The sequence below is a fragment of the Nothoprocta perdicaria genome, unplaced genomic scaffold (genome assembly GCF_003342845.1).
Source record: "Nothoprocta perdicaria isolate Ctin4 unplaced genomic scaffold, notPer1 scaffold_29, whole genome shotgun sequence".
Lineage (NCBI taxonomy): Eukaryota > Metazoa > Chordata > Aves > Tinamiformes > Tinamidae > Nothoprocta > Nothoprocta perdicaria.
Window position 1 is genome coordinate 4,541,191 of NW_020455521.1, and position 14,623 is coordinate 4,555,813.

The 14,623-nt window shown below is 41.1% G+C and overlaps 2 protein-coding genes across 6 annotated transcripts in view; one reads left to right on the plus strand and one right to left on the minus strand.

Moving 5' to 3' along the window:
* ARFIP1 (ADP ribosylation factor interacting protein 1) overlaps positions 1–13,435 on the minus strand; it is a 37,678-nt gene extending 24,243 nt beyond the window's left edge. For 3 of the 5 annotated variants that reach the window (XM_026041659.1, XM_026041660.1, XM_026041658.1), the window contains exons 1-2: positions 9,606–9,665; positions 6,200–6,301 (exon numbers count right to left, since the gene is read on the minus strand). In XM_026041659.1, the coding sequence (XP_025897444.1) occupies positions 6,200–6,292 (93 nt within the window). In that variant the 5' untranslated portion in view covers positions 6,293–6,301; positions 9,606–9,665. Of the gene's footprint in view, positions 1–6,199; positions 6,302–9,605; positions 9,666–13,419 lie in introns of those variants that run through there. The other 2 variants (XM_026041662.1, XM_026041661.1) reach the window with 2 other exon arrangements.
* Positions 13,436–14,318: 883 nt separating this feature from the next.
* The window catches only part of TIGD4 (tigger transposable element derived 4), a 1,778-nt gene continuing 1,473 nt past the window's right edge, over positions 14,319–14,623 (plus strand). The window contains exon 1 of the mRNA XM_026041629.1: positions 14,319–14,611. Within this exon, the coding sequence (XP_025897414.1) occupies positions 14,319–14,611 (293 nt within the window). The remainder of the gene's footprint in view (positions 14,612–14,623) is intronic.

Sequence of the window (14,623 nt, forward strand, 5' to 3'; positions counted from 1 at the left end):
TATTTAGTGCTTAAACAAAAAAAATCAAAGCAATTTGAAAACACTAATTCTTAAACTAAGAAAGGAATGAAAAGCTCCTAGGGAAATGAAAACAAAAAGGTAAAACACATTTACAAAGACTAAAGATTAAGGGTTAGAAATGGGAAAACTGGCAGGCCATGCACTTAGGTACACACGTTCAAAGATATCTATAGTTTCTTCAGTGGCAAAAAGGCATTACTGAAGTGAGAAACATTGCCATCAAGCATGTTTTTAACAGCTACATTAAAGAACTGAAACATACCTTAGTAAAAAGTCTTGCATACAAACTTTTAAAAAGATAACTTGCTGATTTATACCATGACTATAATTGTGACTGAAAAGCCAGTGATCATCAGGCCACTACCCCTTTTATTGTCTATTAACACAAAAGATACCYTTCAGTGAAAGCATATTTCTGAAGGTAAACTTCAGTTTTAGAAGCATCATTACTGCAGCTGATCGCTCTTTATCAGAAGCRCAGGTCAACAAAAAGGCCACCCAAAAACCTGTAGTAATTCCAAAAGAAACTTATTACTTTTACAAGGCAGGACAACCTGGAAGCTGGTTAASCTTAAAGTAGGGTAGAGACCCAAGGTGCCCATAACTTCCCATGCTAAAGAACACATGGCACCACCGAGGGAGATTCTGGAGTGGCCAGAAGACAACAGGAACAGCTTTCACTTTCACTCCATCAAAACATGAGCTGCTATTACACCACAAGGAAGTGAGGTGAAAAACCTCTGCTGCAATAGGTGATTCCATGTCAACTAGTAATGGCTACAGGTATCTGCAGGTATGAAAAGATCTGCTTTCAAATTTAAGCAACTTCCACTCCCTCCTTCTCTTTAAATTAGAAAYATCCCATTGTTAGAATTCCTAAAAATGGGTTCATGCATCTCAAAACCAACATTTTATTAAGTTTCATCTGCTTTAAGTACTAAACAACAGGAGTATTCTACAGTTCATTGCAATGATTATCTAGCTGAATCAGGACAGCTTTTGACATAAGCACTCTTGCTGAGATGGCAGCCTGAGCAATCCCAYCCCTGCTGCCCATGCTAATCTAATCCAGAAAGGGGAAGTTATCAAAACTGTTGKTTTTTAATGAAACCATTCAGGTTACTTTTGAGAAAAAAAATGCAATACACATTTTAAAGTTCACCCAGACTATAAGTCCCATGAAACAAAGTGGGGTGAGCAGATAAAACATCTACTCAATAAGACACCTGGCTCTGAACCATCACTTATTACCTTCAATTGACATCACCTTACCTTAATTTGACATCTAGGTGAMGCTCCCTGTCTTCACTCTACATTTTCCTTGCCCCTTGCCTTCCAGCTTTCCCACCTCACTTCACTCTTACTTCCCATGAATTAATACACTACAGTTCATCTCTGAACTAACACAAGTTTATGCTCTCACCCCATTTATTTTCACATTTGTACTTTATGATGAAGTGATAAACAACATGGATTGATGCATTTCTGCTACTTGCTTCTTCCAGCATGTCACTCTTCACTCAGAAGATATTTTATTCTGGGATCCCCTCCTCCCTCTTGACTTACTTCGTATCATATTACAGTCTACTTGTTAATAATGAGAAGGGAAGATAATTTTTCCATAATTCTTCCATAATTTTTGCTAAGACCCAATGAAGCAAACCACTTAGCAATGAACAGGGAGGCTGAACTGGTCATTTTCCTTCCATATCCTAAAAACAAATCATTTTCTGCAATTGACATCCAGAAGTGCTACAAAGTCTAACTGCCCAAATTAAAATCTAGCTATGCAAGTTACCATAGCAAAGCCTAAGAGAGATGAACTCAAAAACTTCAGGTAAAACATAAAAGACAACACTGCATTCTTTTATAAGGTAGTAAAGGACAAAAACTTACTGATCTTACCTATTTATAGAGTCTGTTAACAGACTCTGTGGCAAAACTACAACACAAGATACTGAATATTTAGATTCAACAGATACCAAAACTTTCTTAATTCTAACGTGACATAATGAAGGCTCATAGTGAAACTCATCATTTTGTGCAGACTCAGAGTTTGCTACCAGAATTATATAAAGAAATTTATACAAATGCTTTTGTCCCTATAAGACTGCAAGAAGAACCAGAAGAGTCTACATCGCAACTGAAAGGAAATAAGTAGAATGGAGAATTTCTGAGATGCAGCCATAAGAATTCCACAAAGGTTTTGTACAATAGTTTAGTATGTAACAAGTAGCTTTACAGTTGCCTGAATATCTTTACAGGCAGGCCCAGAAACCCCTTTTTTAAAAACAAAYAAACAAAGCACTTATTCCTGAGCAGTTTTAACAATACACCTGAAACATTACTGAAAGAGAATGCTAAACTTTCTCTCTCCTTTTTCCATTCCTAAATTCCCAATTCCTTCTGGGAAGGGGAGGGGAAAGAAAGAAAAAAAGAACAGGACAAGTGAAATGTCTGAAATGTCTCAGTGAAGCATGTAACCAGTGAAATTCTTGTCTGGGGAGTTTTCTTATATAACTAAAGAGAAATGTTTGATGAAAAAAATGTAGGTGCTCTCCTTCATTAGCTTAGACTAACAAACAACCAGATGAAAGTCTCTGAAAGTGAAGCTTTTTCATAAAAGAGGACATTAAGCATTTAATCCAATGACAATTGGATTGAAGCTACAGCCCTTATTAGTTAAAAAAATTCTATCATATGGGCAGGACAAAACTTGTTAAAATTCCTTAGGCATCTCTTAGCATTGCAAATGSAACAGAAGGAGAACATAAGCTGCACATTTCTGAACAAGATTTTTACAGCCGAACAAATGCTTATTTAAGCAACCTTAAATATTGCTATAATTTTTTTTYCTCCTTAATACAAGGAATCAACTGAAGATGCAGTAAGTTACACTATGCCATATTCCCACAAAAATGGGGTTAAACCTTCTGAAATGGCATTATAGCAATATTTTCTGATACTGTATACTTAATYACATTTTTCTACAGAGAATAAGCAGCCTTACTCGCTCTTTTCAGATAAAGACATTTGCATTTTGCTGTTTTTCAAAATTTAATACTTCTTATACATTAGTACATAAAAAAAGACAAATGAACATTTGAAAATAAATGAAAATTTTCATGTCTGAACTGCTTATGGGTATAGCTGGAGTCTGAGGCTAACACTACAAAGGATATGAGTTTAAAGTTTAGTTTTTTAATTAAACAATCTAAAGAGAAAGTTGTACAACTACATTTTTACTCAGTCTACCAAAACAGAGTCAAGGTTGCTCAAGTACTTATGAAAAATAGCTGTCAATGATCAAATAAAAGCACAGGACAAATCATGTTTTTTGTTTACGTCTTAATTATACTAAATCTAGATGAACAGATCCCTGTTTATAACTAAAATTATGCCCCAGCTCCTTARAAAGCATAAATGAAACAAGTATATGGGAAGTTGGGTGGACTAACAGCTGTGGTCACAGACTGCAACCAAGCACTGTGGTAAGAGTGCAATTTAAGGCAGTGAACTGATAGGAACCTTCCAGTGCCACCCTGAGAGTTTGGCATAAAGATTTTGTGGTAGGATGCATGTTGCTCTGGGTTAAAAAAAATTAACAAAAATATTGGCAAAGAAAAAAACGAGAAGGCAGAGCATTAAGCACTAGAAAACAAACATGAAGCAAGATGAATAGGTTAATATTACAATTTGAGATCACCAGATTAGTAAACAGATCTGGATGTTACTTCCAAAATAGTTTGTTTTGTTTATRGAAAGTCTTCATTAACACATTGTGAGTTTAGGTCATATATGCCGGTGTAAACTTGTACAAGACTGTAACAAATATTTGAAGTGCACTTAATCTTTATTGTTTCCAGAATATATATCATTAAAAGAATTTAAAGCTGCAATCCCAAGTAACATTCACATAAAATCCATTTTATGCACCACAACCCAAGTATCTGACATATTTTTATATTTAACGGAAGTTGCTAGCTTACTAATTATTTTGCTGACTTGAAGTTAATTATATTTTGCAAATACTTGCCTCATATTTTATACGTGGTTAGAGACAAACATTATTTGAGGTTAACACTTCAGTTCTCCGTAGACTGAACAACGGCTCTGGCCAAACCAGCCAGAGTGCAAAGTCCATTTACTAGGGCTACTAATCATGAACTGGACACACACACACACACTGTGCAAGCAATCATTATGTAAAGGAAAAAGAATTTATACACAGTAGTCAAGCCCATGCAGCATCAAGGGCATTAGATGTGGAAAAAGTTAGCCTGCTTCTCAATTTCCAGGTAAGCCCGAAGTCATTCACTTTGAAATGCATTTAGATTATTCCACCTAAACATAATTATATCTTTATCAAAGTTTGGTTTAAACTTTATTATTACAGTCTAGTTCTTACTTTTCCATCACTGGCAGACTTGTTCAGCAACAAGTACGAAGAAACATAAGCTTTCCCTCAGTGCAGTGTGCTTTCAAAACACACACATACACATGACCCATTCCACAGAAACAAAGTGCCCAGTAATGAGAAAAATATTTCTTTAATATGAGCTCTAGCATGAATCTATTTTAGTCTCATGAAGTTTTACATGGTTTTACAAGTTTTACACACTACTGTTCCAGGTACTAGCTAAGTCAAATGGTGTCAGATGATTTTTTTCAGCATGCTGCAGATATCCATACACTGAAAAAGCTGTTTTTCTCCATTTGGTATTTCAGTTGGAAAGCACAAAATATTCATCTGAAGATCCGCTTGATGTTTCACAAACAACACTGCAGGGCAAGCCACTTCAACACCATCAGCACAGAATGGTTAAACGTTATAGATTTCCTTAAAACCAAATTTTACCAGATGCCGAATAAATATAGATAATTAATTAGCTTTTATGTTTCCAACCACAGGATAAACAAAAACATATAAGCACACATATACAAAAGCAAGCAACAGCAATACACAAAAATGCAAACACTCCAACTCTATAAGCTATACGATAGCACACTCTGCTGGACAGTCAAACACAAGATGAGCTGAGTGTAAAATACATCCACGAGTGAATAAAGATGGGCACAGAAATTACTGCATAAGTATAACTTTTCAACATAATAAAGATGAGACCTTTTTGATATAGGCTATCTATACAGCATAGAGTAGAATAGCAGTAATCTCTCAATTTCAAAACAAGAAAAGTTACTCTGCTTCTGTTTTCCAAAAAATTTCAGACATGCTGTCTTCTAAGCTCACATCCCTTGTGAGCAGCTCGTCTTGAGCAACCTGATACTTCCAATAAAGAGTTATTTTCAGGATTTGAATCTCTGAATTTATAGGACTTTCAAAGTCCCAYGTTTAAAAGGTTTGAAATGAATAAAATTTTGGGATTGAAAACAGTGCATCCTCAAGGCTGGAGTCAACACTCTAAGAACGTACACGTTTAACTGTGCATTACAGAGTACATAACAGTATGTACTATTTCACATCTAGAAAAGCTTCCCAGTACWAATATACTCATGATATGAAAGGTTACTGCAATGTGCAAAGTTTGCTTCATTTAAGTATGGGATCACTAAATTATTTGCTGCAAAGGGTTCCCCCCCCCTTAAAGCTTTACTCAGAAAACATCAAAAATTAAGCTTATTTTATACAGTGTTTATTTTTCTTCTGGCAGACTATCAGACACTGTCTTGTAAACCAAACTTGCACTTTCTTTTTGAAAATGGGACAAATTTGAATGAAAAAATGAAAGTAATTGAAGCAACCGACAAAAGTTTTCCTCTAAAAAATAGTAGCAGTAATAATAAAGAAGTGATCAAACCTACATAAGCTCTAAKATTCCTAGCTCCTTTTCTCTATATATACACATACACACACATATTAAACATATAATATTACAATTATATTAGAAAGATCAATAAATTCAGTGCAGCAAGCCAGTCAGATTGAGCCAAGACTCAACTGTAGTCAGCTAAAGAAATTACTGAAACTTCATGTAAAATCTAAAATGAGTCAACTAATAAGCTGCAACTCTATARGAAATCACTTGCATGCTGTATCCTCAAGTAGAGTTTGTTCACTATTCCTGAAAATGACATTAACTTGCACTTCAAAAAAGCTCTACCAAACTGTGGCAAGTGCAGTCAAGTAACAGCACCTCCTTGGACACCAAATTCTTACCCTGTTGAAGCTGTGCTCATGGGCGTCTTCCAACTGTCCATTGCTAGTCACAGGAATTTCTGCTGCTGAATTTTTGGGAGACTCTTCAGCCATTGCCCCTTGCTGCAATGTAGAAAGAAATAGGTTCGCATTTGCCTCACTTTTACAATGAATCATCAGTATTAAAATATTTATCTACAGGTTTTATAACAGTTGGTCTTATTTCAACATCCCATTCTGTAATATTCTGATATACTAGGTCTACATTCATTCAATCAAAACAACATTCTAGGACAGCTTAGATGGAATTAAAAGATTCAAGAGCAAAAGAAATATTAAAATCTAATCTGCTGTCGTAATATTTTCATAGTTTAAAATATCAGTGAACAAGAAACTTGAGGAAAGAAATCTTTACAGCTTTAAGGCACACAGGGCTAGAGACATACTTTCCATACATGCATCCTTAGAGCAGTTTACCTATCTCAAGCTGTAAAAAAAATGTTGAGCTTGGTACGCATTGTACTAATGAGAAGCCAGAGGCATCGGAGAAGTGCAATGAGTTCAATCCTTTATTGCAAAAATAAAAATCACAGTTCCAATTTTGAAATTAGCTTGATATGTTTCTAATTAAGATTACACCATGCCACTTTTTAACTAAACTGGTAACTCATACAGTCAAGAACAGATAAGTTAAATACAGAAACAAACTTTCAGCATGATTGCAATTTAAGAGTCAGACAGCTTCAAAACACAGTAGTTTTATGAACAGCAGGAGCAGGTGTGAAACTATATCTTATGTCAAACCTAGAAGACATTTTCAGAAAAAAAATGTGTGGTATTTATGACTACCTGAAAAGGAAACAGTGCCTCAGCACTCTCCAAAATTAAAACAGAGAACCCAAGAATTTATCATCATAAAAAAGCTACCTTTTCTTAAAGAAATCAGCCCTCTCAGAAAGGTACSGCAAACTCCACAGCGTAGTTAGGTTAGTAACGAAAGTGGAGTTAACACACACATGCACAAAAGCAGTACCAATATTCATGTCTGAAATTGTCAACCAGCCTGTGGACCTGGCACAAGATACACCACTGAGGTGTATTTAATAAGAGAAGTTTTCTTCACTTTTGGAGATTATCCATATAATGCACGAGTTTTATTTTATGGCACTCGATCACTCGCAGCACCCTGAAAGCATCTTCCAGCATACTCTGCTGCTAGGATCTCCCTTTCCCAAAGCCCATACAGGCACCATCAGTGATTTACATACRTTCCTGGAGTAACTCACAGGGCACTTTCTTTTAAAGCCCTGAGGCCTTGCAAGGTTTTATTCCAACTACTGTCTGTGAACTCCAATAAACAACCTTTTAACTCCTGATTGCTTTCAAAGGTAAGTTAACAGAAGTACAGAGGCTGAGACTTTTTACCTCAATTGGTCTTCTGAAGCAGAACTCACTATTCAAACTTCAATTTTATTTGGTATCCATTCTCATAAAAGCTTTAAAAAACAAAATAAGCAAGCCATGGTGTAAAAAAAAGTAAAATGTGACATAGAAACATCTACATTTAGAAGCATCCGTTAAATACACATTTAGAAGCATCCGTTAAATACTTCCACTTGATGCAAGCTGAAGTCAGAAAAAGCAAAAAAAAAAAAAGTGAACTGCTAAATGCTGTTTCACAGCTGAGTGAACTACCTTCACTAGTCCCCTTTTACAGTCCTCACTAAGAGTCACRCAGAGCCCATCTCTCAATCACAACGTGCCCTGCTACTCATCTGGTTGCAGCTGATGGACACAGCTTTCTAGCCCTGCATGAAACCTTCTCACAAGATTTTCATTCTTCYCCCTCATCCTGTTTCTGTGGGTGGAATCAGTCCACCATGTGGTCAGACAAGGCCCAAGATGAAGTAGGCAGCAGGAGAAAGGAAGTGTAACGTCCTTTTCTGAGCAGGAGTAACTTAGTTTGGCTCAGCTGTAGCACAGCACTACAGCCTGTTTTCCAGGGAAGGGTCTAAACCATCACTGCTGCCAAGAGCAGATTCTTCTGCCACCCCATTTTTATGCCCTTTGCCACTACCACTGTGCTRTGCTTCCCTCAGCCGCAGCTCCTCCACACCTCACAACATGAGTTTGCAGAGCAAACAAGACTGCGGAAATGAGGAGGCAAAGAGAAGGTCACCTACACCCAGAAAGGGATGCAATATTCACCAATCAGCTCACCAAAACAGCTCATTCTGCTGCTGGATGCTTAGGCCTATGAAGAGAGATGATACTGAAATCAGAAGCAGCTGGGAAAGAAGGGCAGTCTTCAGACACCGCACCCTCTCTAAGATTAACCCTTAAAGGCTTAATCTAACTGTAGGCTACTGCCCTAAACAGTTTCCTTTCTCCTTATCTGATCTCTACAGGTTATGTTCTGCTACCTCACACGATCACAATACACAAACTGATATCAGAGAAAACTAACCCACCAAAACACAAAATCATATTCCTGCTACGTCAGTGAGCGTGACTGCTAAACAAGGCGTATTGCCCCTTTGGCGAGGAGAAGCTCGCAGTTGTACTGAGCTAAGCACGTAAGGAATCTGCACCCTCAGAAGAAAATCTATCAGATGTAGCCTAAAGTAAATCTAAACAAATTCTTAAATTTGTACTGACATTCCAGACATGAATGAAATAAACATTACAGAAAAAATGAAGTTAGAAGTGGAAATTTTATTTAGAGAAAGCTATTAATCCCTCAGTAACTTAATCACCGTTTCCTTAGTGCACCTCTGCTTGCATGTATCAGATTTGAAGATGTACTAAGTGTCTATGGAGCCAGCYATTCACTTTTTCATCAGAGAAAAAAACAGAAAATTTATTGCACTATTACTAGCACCGAATCTCTAATAATTACAGCATTTCTTATAGTTCTTTTCTCTAGCGCAGTCACAACATCACCTACTCTTTACCTTTCTGAAGCTGCCTCCCCAATCCATTTGCCTACCTGAATATTACTGGAACCCTTAAGCATTTTTTTCATAATTAAAAAAACACAGACTTCCCCATAATGAAGCTGCAACTGCTCCCCCAGAAGAGAAGATCCACCATTCCAGCAGCACAGTCTAGTTACACTGAGGTCACAAAAATTGCTACCTTTTAAGTACCAAGTCTTTCTACAACACTTTTGTGTCACCTATCTGCTTAAGTTTGTTCAGCTTATAAAAACCTGAACACCTCAGCACAGCAGTCAACTATGGCTGACAATCTTTTGCTATGAATTAAGTGGATTGTTCTTAATCATGTCTCAAAACCACCCTCCCCTCCTTTAAAGATCATTTCATAAAAATAAGGTCAGTGTGCTGTGAATGTCAGTGCTTGTGGCAGCCTGAAACTGCCGCTGGGACTGGCTGATCTCACACGGATAGGACCATCGCCCAGTCACCTCAGCCTCTTCTGCAGCTGGAAGGGGCTCATCAAGGGTGGTGGGTTCAGTGCCGAGTTCTGACATACCTGAAAGCAAAATAGGTTGGGCATGCATTAATTCACATGCTAGGAGCTGGACACTGCACCTGTCATATTAAAGCAAGCTTCAGGAATTAAAAAAAAAAAAAAATCTTTCACAGTTTCAGCAAAGAAAAACCTCCCTGCTTTGACAATGACCACATCTTCATTCTGAAATTAGATTAAGGCCACAGTCACGCTGTCATGCTGCAGCAACAACTCYGCTGGCCAAGCTGTCCTCACTGAAGAGGTGGCCAAACTTGAGAGGCTCTTCACTTCATCTTGATGTAGATCTCCCGCAACAACATGTTGTCATACTACCACCAGAAAGGCTGCAATTTTGTTAAGATATGAGATTTACCCAAATTTTAAATATTAAGTGAGTTTAGATGCATGCTAAGTCTCTGGAATCTAACAAACTGTCCAATCTAAGATGGACAATGAGAAGCAAAATCCCTTTAATTACTCTCAATAAAAAGATTAAAAATAAAAAAAGAATCTCAGTCACGCAGACAAAGCAAGTCAAGTCAATGTGCTGAATACATGCACAAGAAAAACATACCAGTGAGTGGTCATGTGGCTGTTTTTCAGATTTAAGCTACATTAGGTACGTAACCTAAATTTGATTTCAAAGAGCTGGGAAGGACAGGTGATACTGCAGTTCACTCATCCATTTGTGACGAGGAGACAACCAATCATTAAAAATTAAACAAGAACTGTCAGTGTTGAGCATAATCACACATGACTTCATTAAGCCCTCCACAACTCTAGGTATATTCAGCTACATAAGGCCTTAAGAGAAGAGGAAAAAAAAGGGGAAAAAAGCACTATTTATCTTGTTTTTCAACTTCCCAATAAGCAATGAAACATTTAACTACGGCAAGTAATAAAGCCAGCAGCTCACATGACTGGGGAAATAAAATAAGGAAACAAGGGCTGGGAAACCGAGCCATCTAGATCACATTGCATTAGATGACCTGTTGCTTCAGTTTGGAAAAGCAAACACATAAAACGCAAGAAACTTCTCCCCACTGAGAACAACCAATTCACAGTGGTACATTGATCTACTTGGACTTTCCTAYCTACTAATACAGAATTCCTCTCAAATTAGTTAAGAAAGTAGCAACATCTGTGATTAAGAAAGAACATGCAGCAGAGGTGGCTGCTTTTTCACATAACACAGAAACTGGTTGAAAAGATTTCTGACATTACATATTAAAAAGCAGCATTACAGATTAGAACAGAGTGTTTATCCACACAGGATAGAAATCRCAAGAAGCTAACTTGATTTCTTATTACAGTCACGGCTAAGACAATCCAAAACTCAGTTGTATGACATTATTGATTCCCAGATACATTCAGTGGTAACGATATTTAAAATTATTAAATGATATTTGAAATTATTCAATGCTATAAACAGCAAAGATATTATATCTTCTTAATAATCTCAAAAATTCTTAACCTAGAGATGACAGTCATCTTACAAATTCACACAGAATCTGTACATAAAGGCAAAAAATGCATTTTTAAAAGTCTACATTACAATCCCCACTATTTCCCTCTGCACCCTTCAGTATTTTTTTTTCCTGGAAGCTGTATGAACAGTTAAAAATACCTATGCAAGATCAATCTGATCACTTCTAAATAACAAAGTCTGAGGATCAAGAAAGGCTTTTGCAAAAAAATAATAAAATTTGTACATTTGAGTTTAAAAGGGTCCCAATGGTCTGGCTTCTATACCCAGAACTGGGATGTGAACAAATTATAAGGTCCTAGATCTATGGATGAAAACCCCCCATGGGCACTCAAAAGTTAAGCTGCTCAGATTATAGTTACAAGAAACACAACTTTTACAAAGCAAATCCATTATTTAAAGTTCAAATACAGAAATATATGCAGACACTYATATCCCAATAGTTCTGTATTTTTCAATTGCGGGTGTTAGAAAAAGGGCTACACTTCACATCAGCCTGCTCACCTTCAGTGCAGCATGAAGGCTGCACTACTGATTACTGTCTCACACAAGCAGCCACAGCTTCAGCAACCCTGAGCCACTGCTCAGCGCTCCAGCACATCCTTTGCATCAACTGCAAGTACCCATTGCCATTGAACCAAACCATTCTTTGCCCAGCCTCTAATTTCAAATCCAAGCTTTAACCTTTGACCTTGAGATTACAAGCCATCATAAGAAGGTAAATTTCACAGGAGGAAAGAGGAGGGAAGAGTTATATTTATATTTTATATGTATATATATACACACACACWMWMTATATATATATGGGAAAATAGAGGAATATGTAGAGAGGAAAAAACATATATGTATCATTGCCATAACCAAAGAAGCTTAGAATACAATCTCTACACCACTGATGAAGCAGAGACAAGAACTGAGAAGACTAAACCTATAACATGTGAGAGATTTTGTCTCAGAAGACATGAAACACAGTCCTGCGGTGTATCCACCAGCTTCCTTTTTTCTAACCCCCAATTAATATACATATAAATCTTTCTTTCCTTGTCCCAATATAGACAGCAGCCACTTAAGCAAAACTAAAGCACCTGATGATGTAAAGCAGCACCCTGAGGCCTTCTAAAGGGCTGCAGCATCCTGCAAGACCTCAGTCACATCTGGTTCCTCCTTCCATCCAAAGGTTGCTGCAAGTGTAACTGAGCTGCTGGTCTCCACTACCCTGTAAAAGAAGCTAAATGCCAAGAGCCATTGGCTGCATATTCGTGCAAATACAGAGGAGCAGAACGTTGGGGGGGGGGGGGGGAATAAAACCACAACTTTCCTTTTTATGCACTAGCTTCCAAGCGCATCCTGGGACTGAATGGACGGAATTCAGGTTTAAAGATTATGTATCTAACTTGAGAGCTACACAAAAAAAAGTTATTTCCTCTGAGAAAGAAACTACTTCAAAATAAATGATCGAAGGGCCTGTCCTGAACACAGGAGACTATCTTCTCATCTACTCTGATGTTCTCTAGTAACAACCAAGAACGTAAATTACAAGTCCATCCTCATTAAAGATATCAATCAGCAACACCAGGCGCAACACACAAGCACCAAGAGGAGCTGTTCTACTCTTCCATGTTACTTCTCTGAGTCAATACTCAGTTGTACCCCGGTTGACAAGACTGTAGAGAAGGCAGATTTATTAACACACTTGGAGAAAACAACGCAGAGATGTCCTGTGTGGAAGAAAGTGCTTGATTTATATATACCCTGACGTAAACCAAAGCCAGCAACCAAATGAGTTCTGCAATGCTGCAGCCAGTGCGGGCACAGATGGAAAACAACCATTTCACACACGTTTTCTTAATTTTGAGTTACAGCTTACTGAGAAAAACCTAGGTGTTGTCAGGACCAAGTGCTTTCTAAAGGCATTTTTGAAGCCTCCATTGCTCCCTTTCTGCTGCAAACCACGGCGCGGCCTGCTCCTGATGCTTCCACAACCCGCCAAGGGGGCGGCCGGCACCCGCCGCCTCTTCGGTGGCCGCTCGCTACAGGAACAGCGACAAGAAACAAARGCACAAAACAAAGCCGCCGCTGCCGCCACAAACAGCGCCCGCCCGACACAAAGCGGCTGCCTCGCGCTTCGCTTTTGGCACAGCTACACGTCCCCCGCGCACACACACACCGGACACACCGCCTCAGCTGCCCCTGCGACGCTCACACGGGGGCTGCGGCCGCAGGGCTCCCACCGCGCCCCAACGCTCCTAACGGCCCTAACGGCCCTAACGGCCGCGCTCACCTGGCCCTGCCGGCGCCGCTGTCCCGCCGCGGGGGGGAGGGGCAGCGCCGCGCGGGGCGGGGCGGGGCCCTCCTTCCTCCTCCGGTACCAGCGGGGCCGGAAGTGCTCGGCCGGAAGCGCGGCCGGCGCTGGGGACGCGCCGCGAGGCGGCCTCTCCCGCCCGCCGCGCCGCTCTCTATGGTAGCCGAGCCGTAACCGTGGCAACAACATCCGGGGCCGCCGCGCTTCGCCTTCCCCCGCGGCCCGCGCGTCCTCGCGCCTTCCCCGCCCGCCCGGCAGCGCGTGCCTGCGCGGCGCGTTCCGCGGCGCCGGGTTCCGGCGCCCTGGGCGGGCAGAGGCCGCCGGGGCTGCTGCCCGCAGCCCGCCCGGGGCGCAGGCAGGGGAGAACGGGAACAAACCCAGGGAAAAACACTCCGTATCGGCCAAAACGCTCAAAATCGGCCAAGCGCCGCATGYCCCCTCCGATGCAGCCACCACTGCGGCCCCTCGTTCTGCCCATCGCAGCCCGTGCGAGGGGCGCCCGTCCCCACGTGGGCACTGCCCGTGCCCTGGGCCGGCCGTGCGCCCTTGGGCGGCTCCCATGGAGCCAGCATTCCCGAGCGGAGCCAACATTCCCCAGCGGGATGTCCTGGCCCGGTGCCGCAGCGGCACTCGGCTAAATAAAGGCAGCAGCAGTTGGGACACGGTGGCAGGCGGGACACAGTGGAGGCAGTCGGGACAGGGAGGCGGCAGGTGGGACACGGCAGCAGCAGTCGGGACAAGGTGGAGGCAGTCGGGACAGGGAGGCGGCAGGTGGGACACGGCAGCAGCAGTCGGGACAAGGTGGAAGCAGTCGGGACATGGTGGAGGCAGTCGGGACACGGTGGAAGCAGTCGGGACACGGTGGAGGCAGTCGGGACATGGCGGCGGCAGGCGGGCACGGCAGCAGCATGGCACAGGCGGCAGCGCCCACGGCGCACAGGAAGAAGAGCGTCTCCATCGAGCAGAAACTCGACATCATAAGCGCCCTGGAGAGCGGCGAGGGGAAGGCCGAGGTGGCGGCCAAGTTCGGCGTCAAGAGGAACTCGCTGTGCGCCATCGTGAAGAGCAAGGAGAGGCTTCTGGAAGCCCTCGGGTCGCTGGGGTTCGACCCGCAGCGGAAGCGGCTGCGTACGGCGCTGCGCGGCGAGCTCGAGGCGGCCCTCGCGCGCTGGTGCCGCGCGGC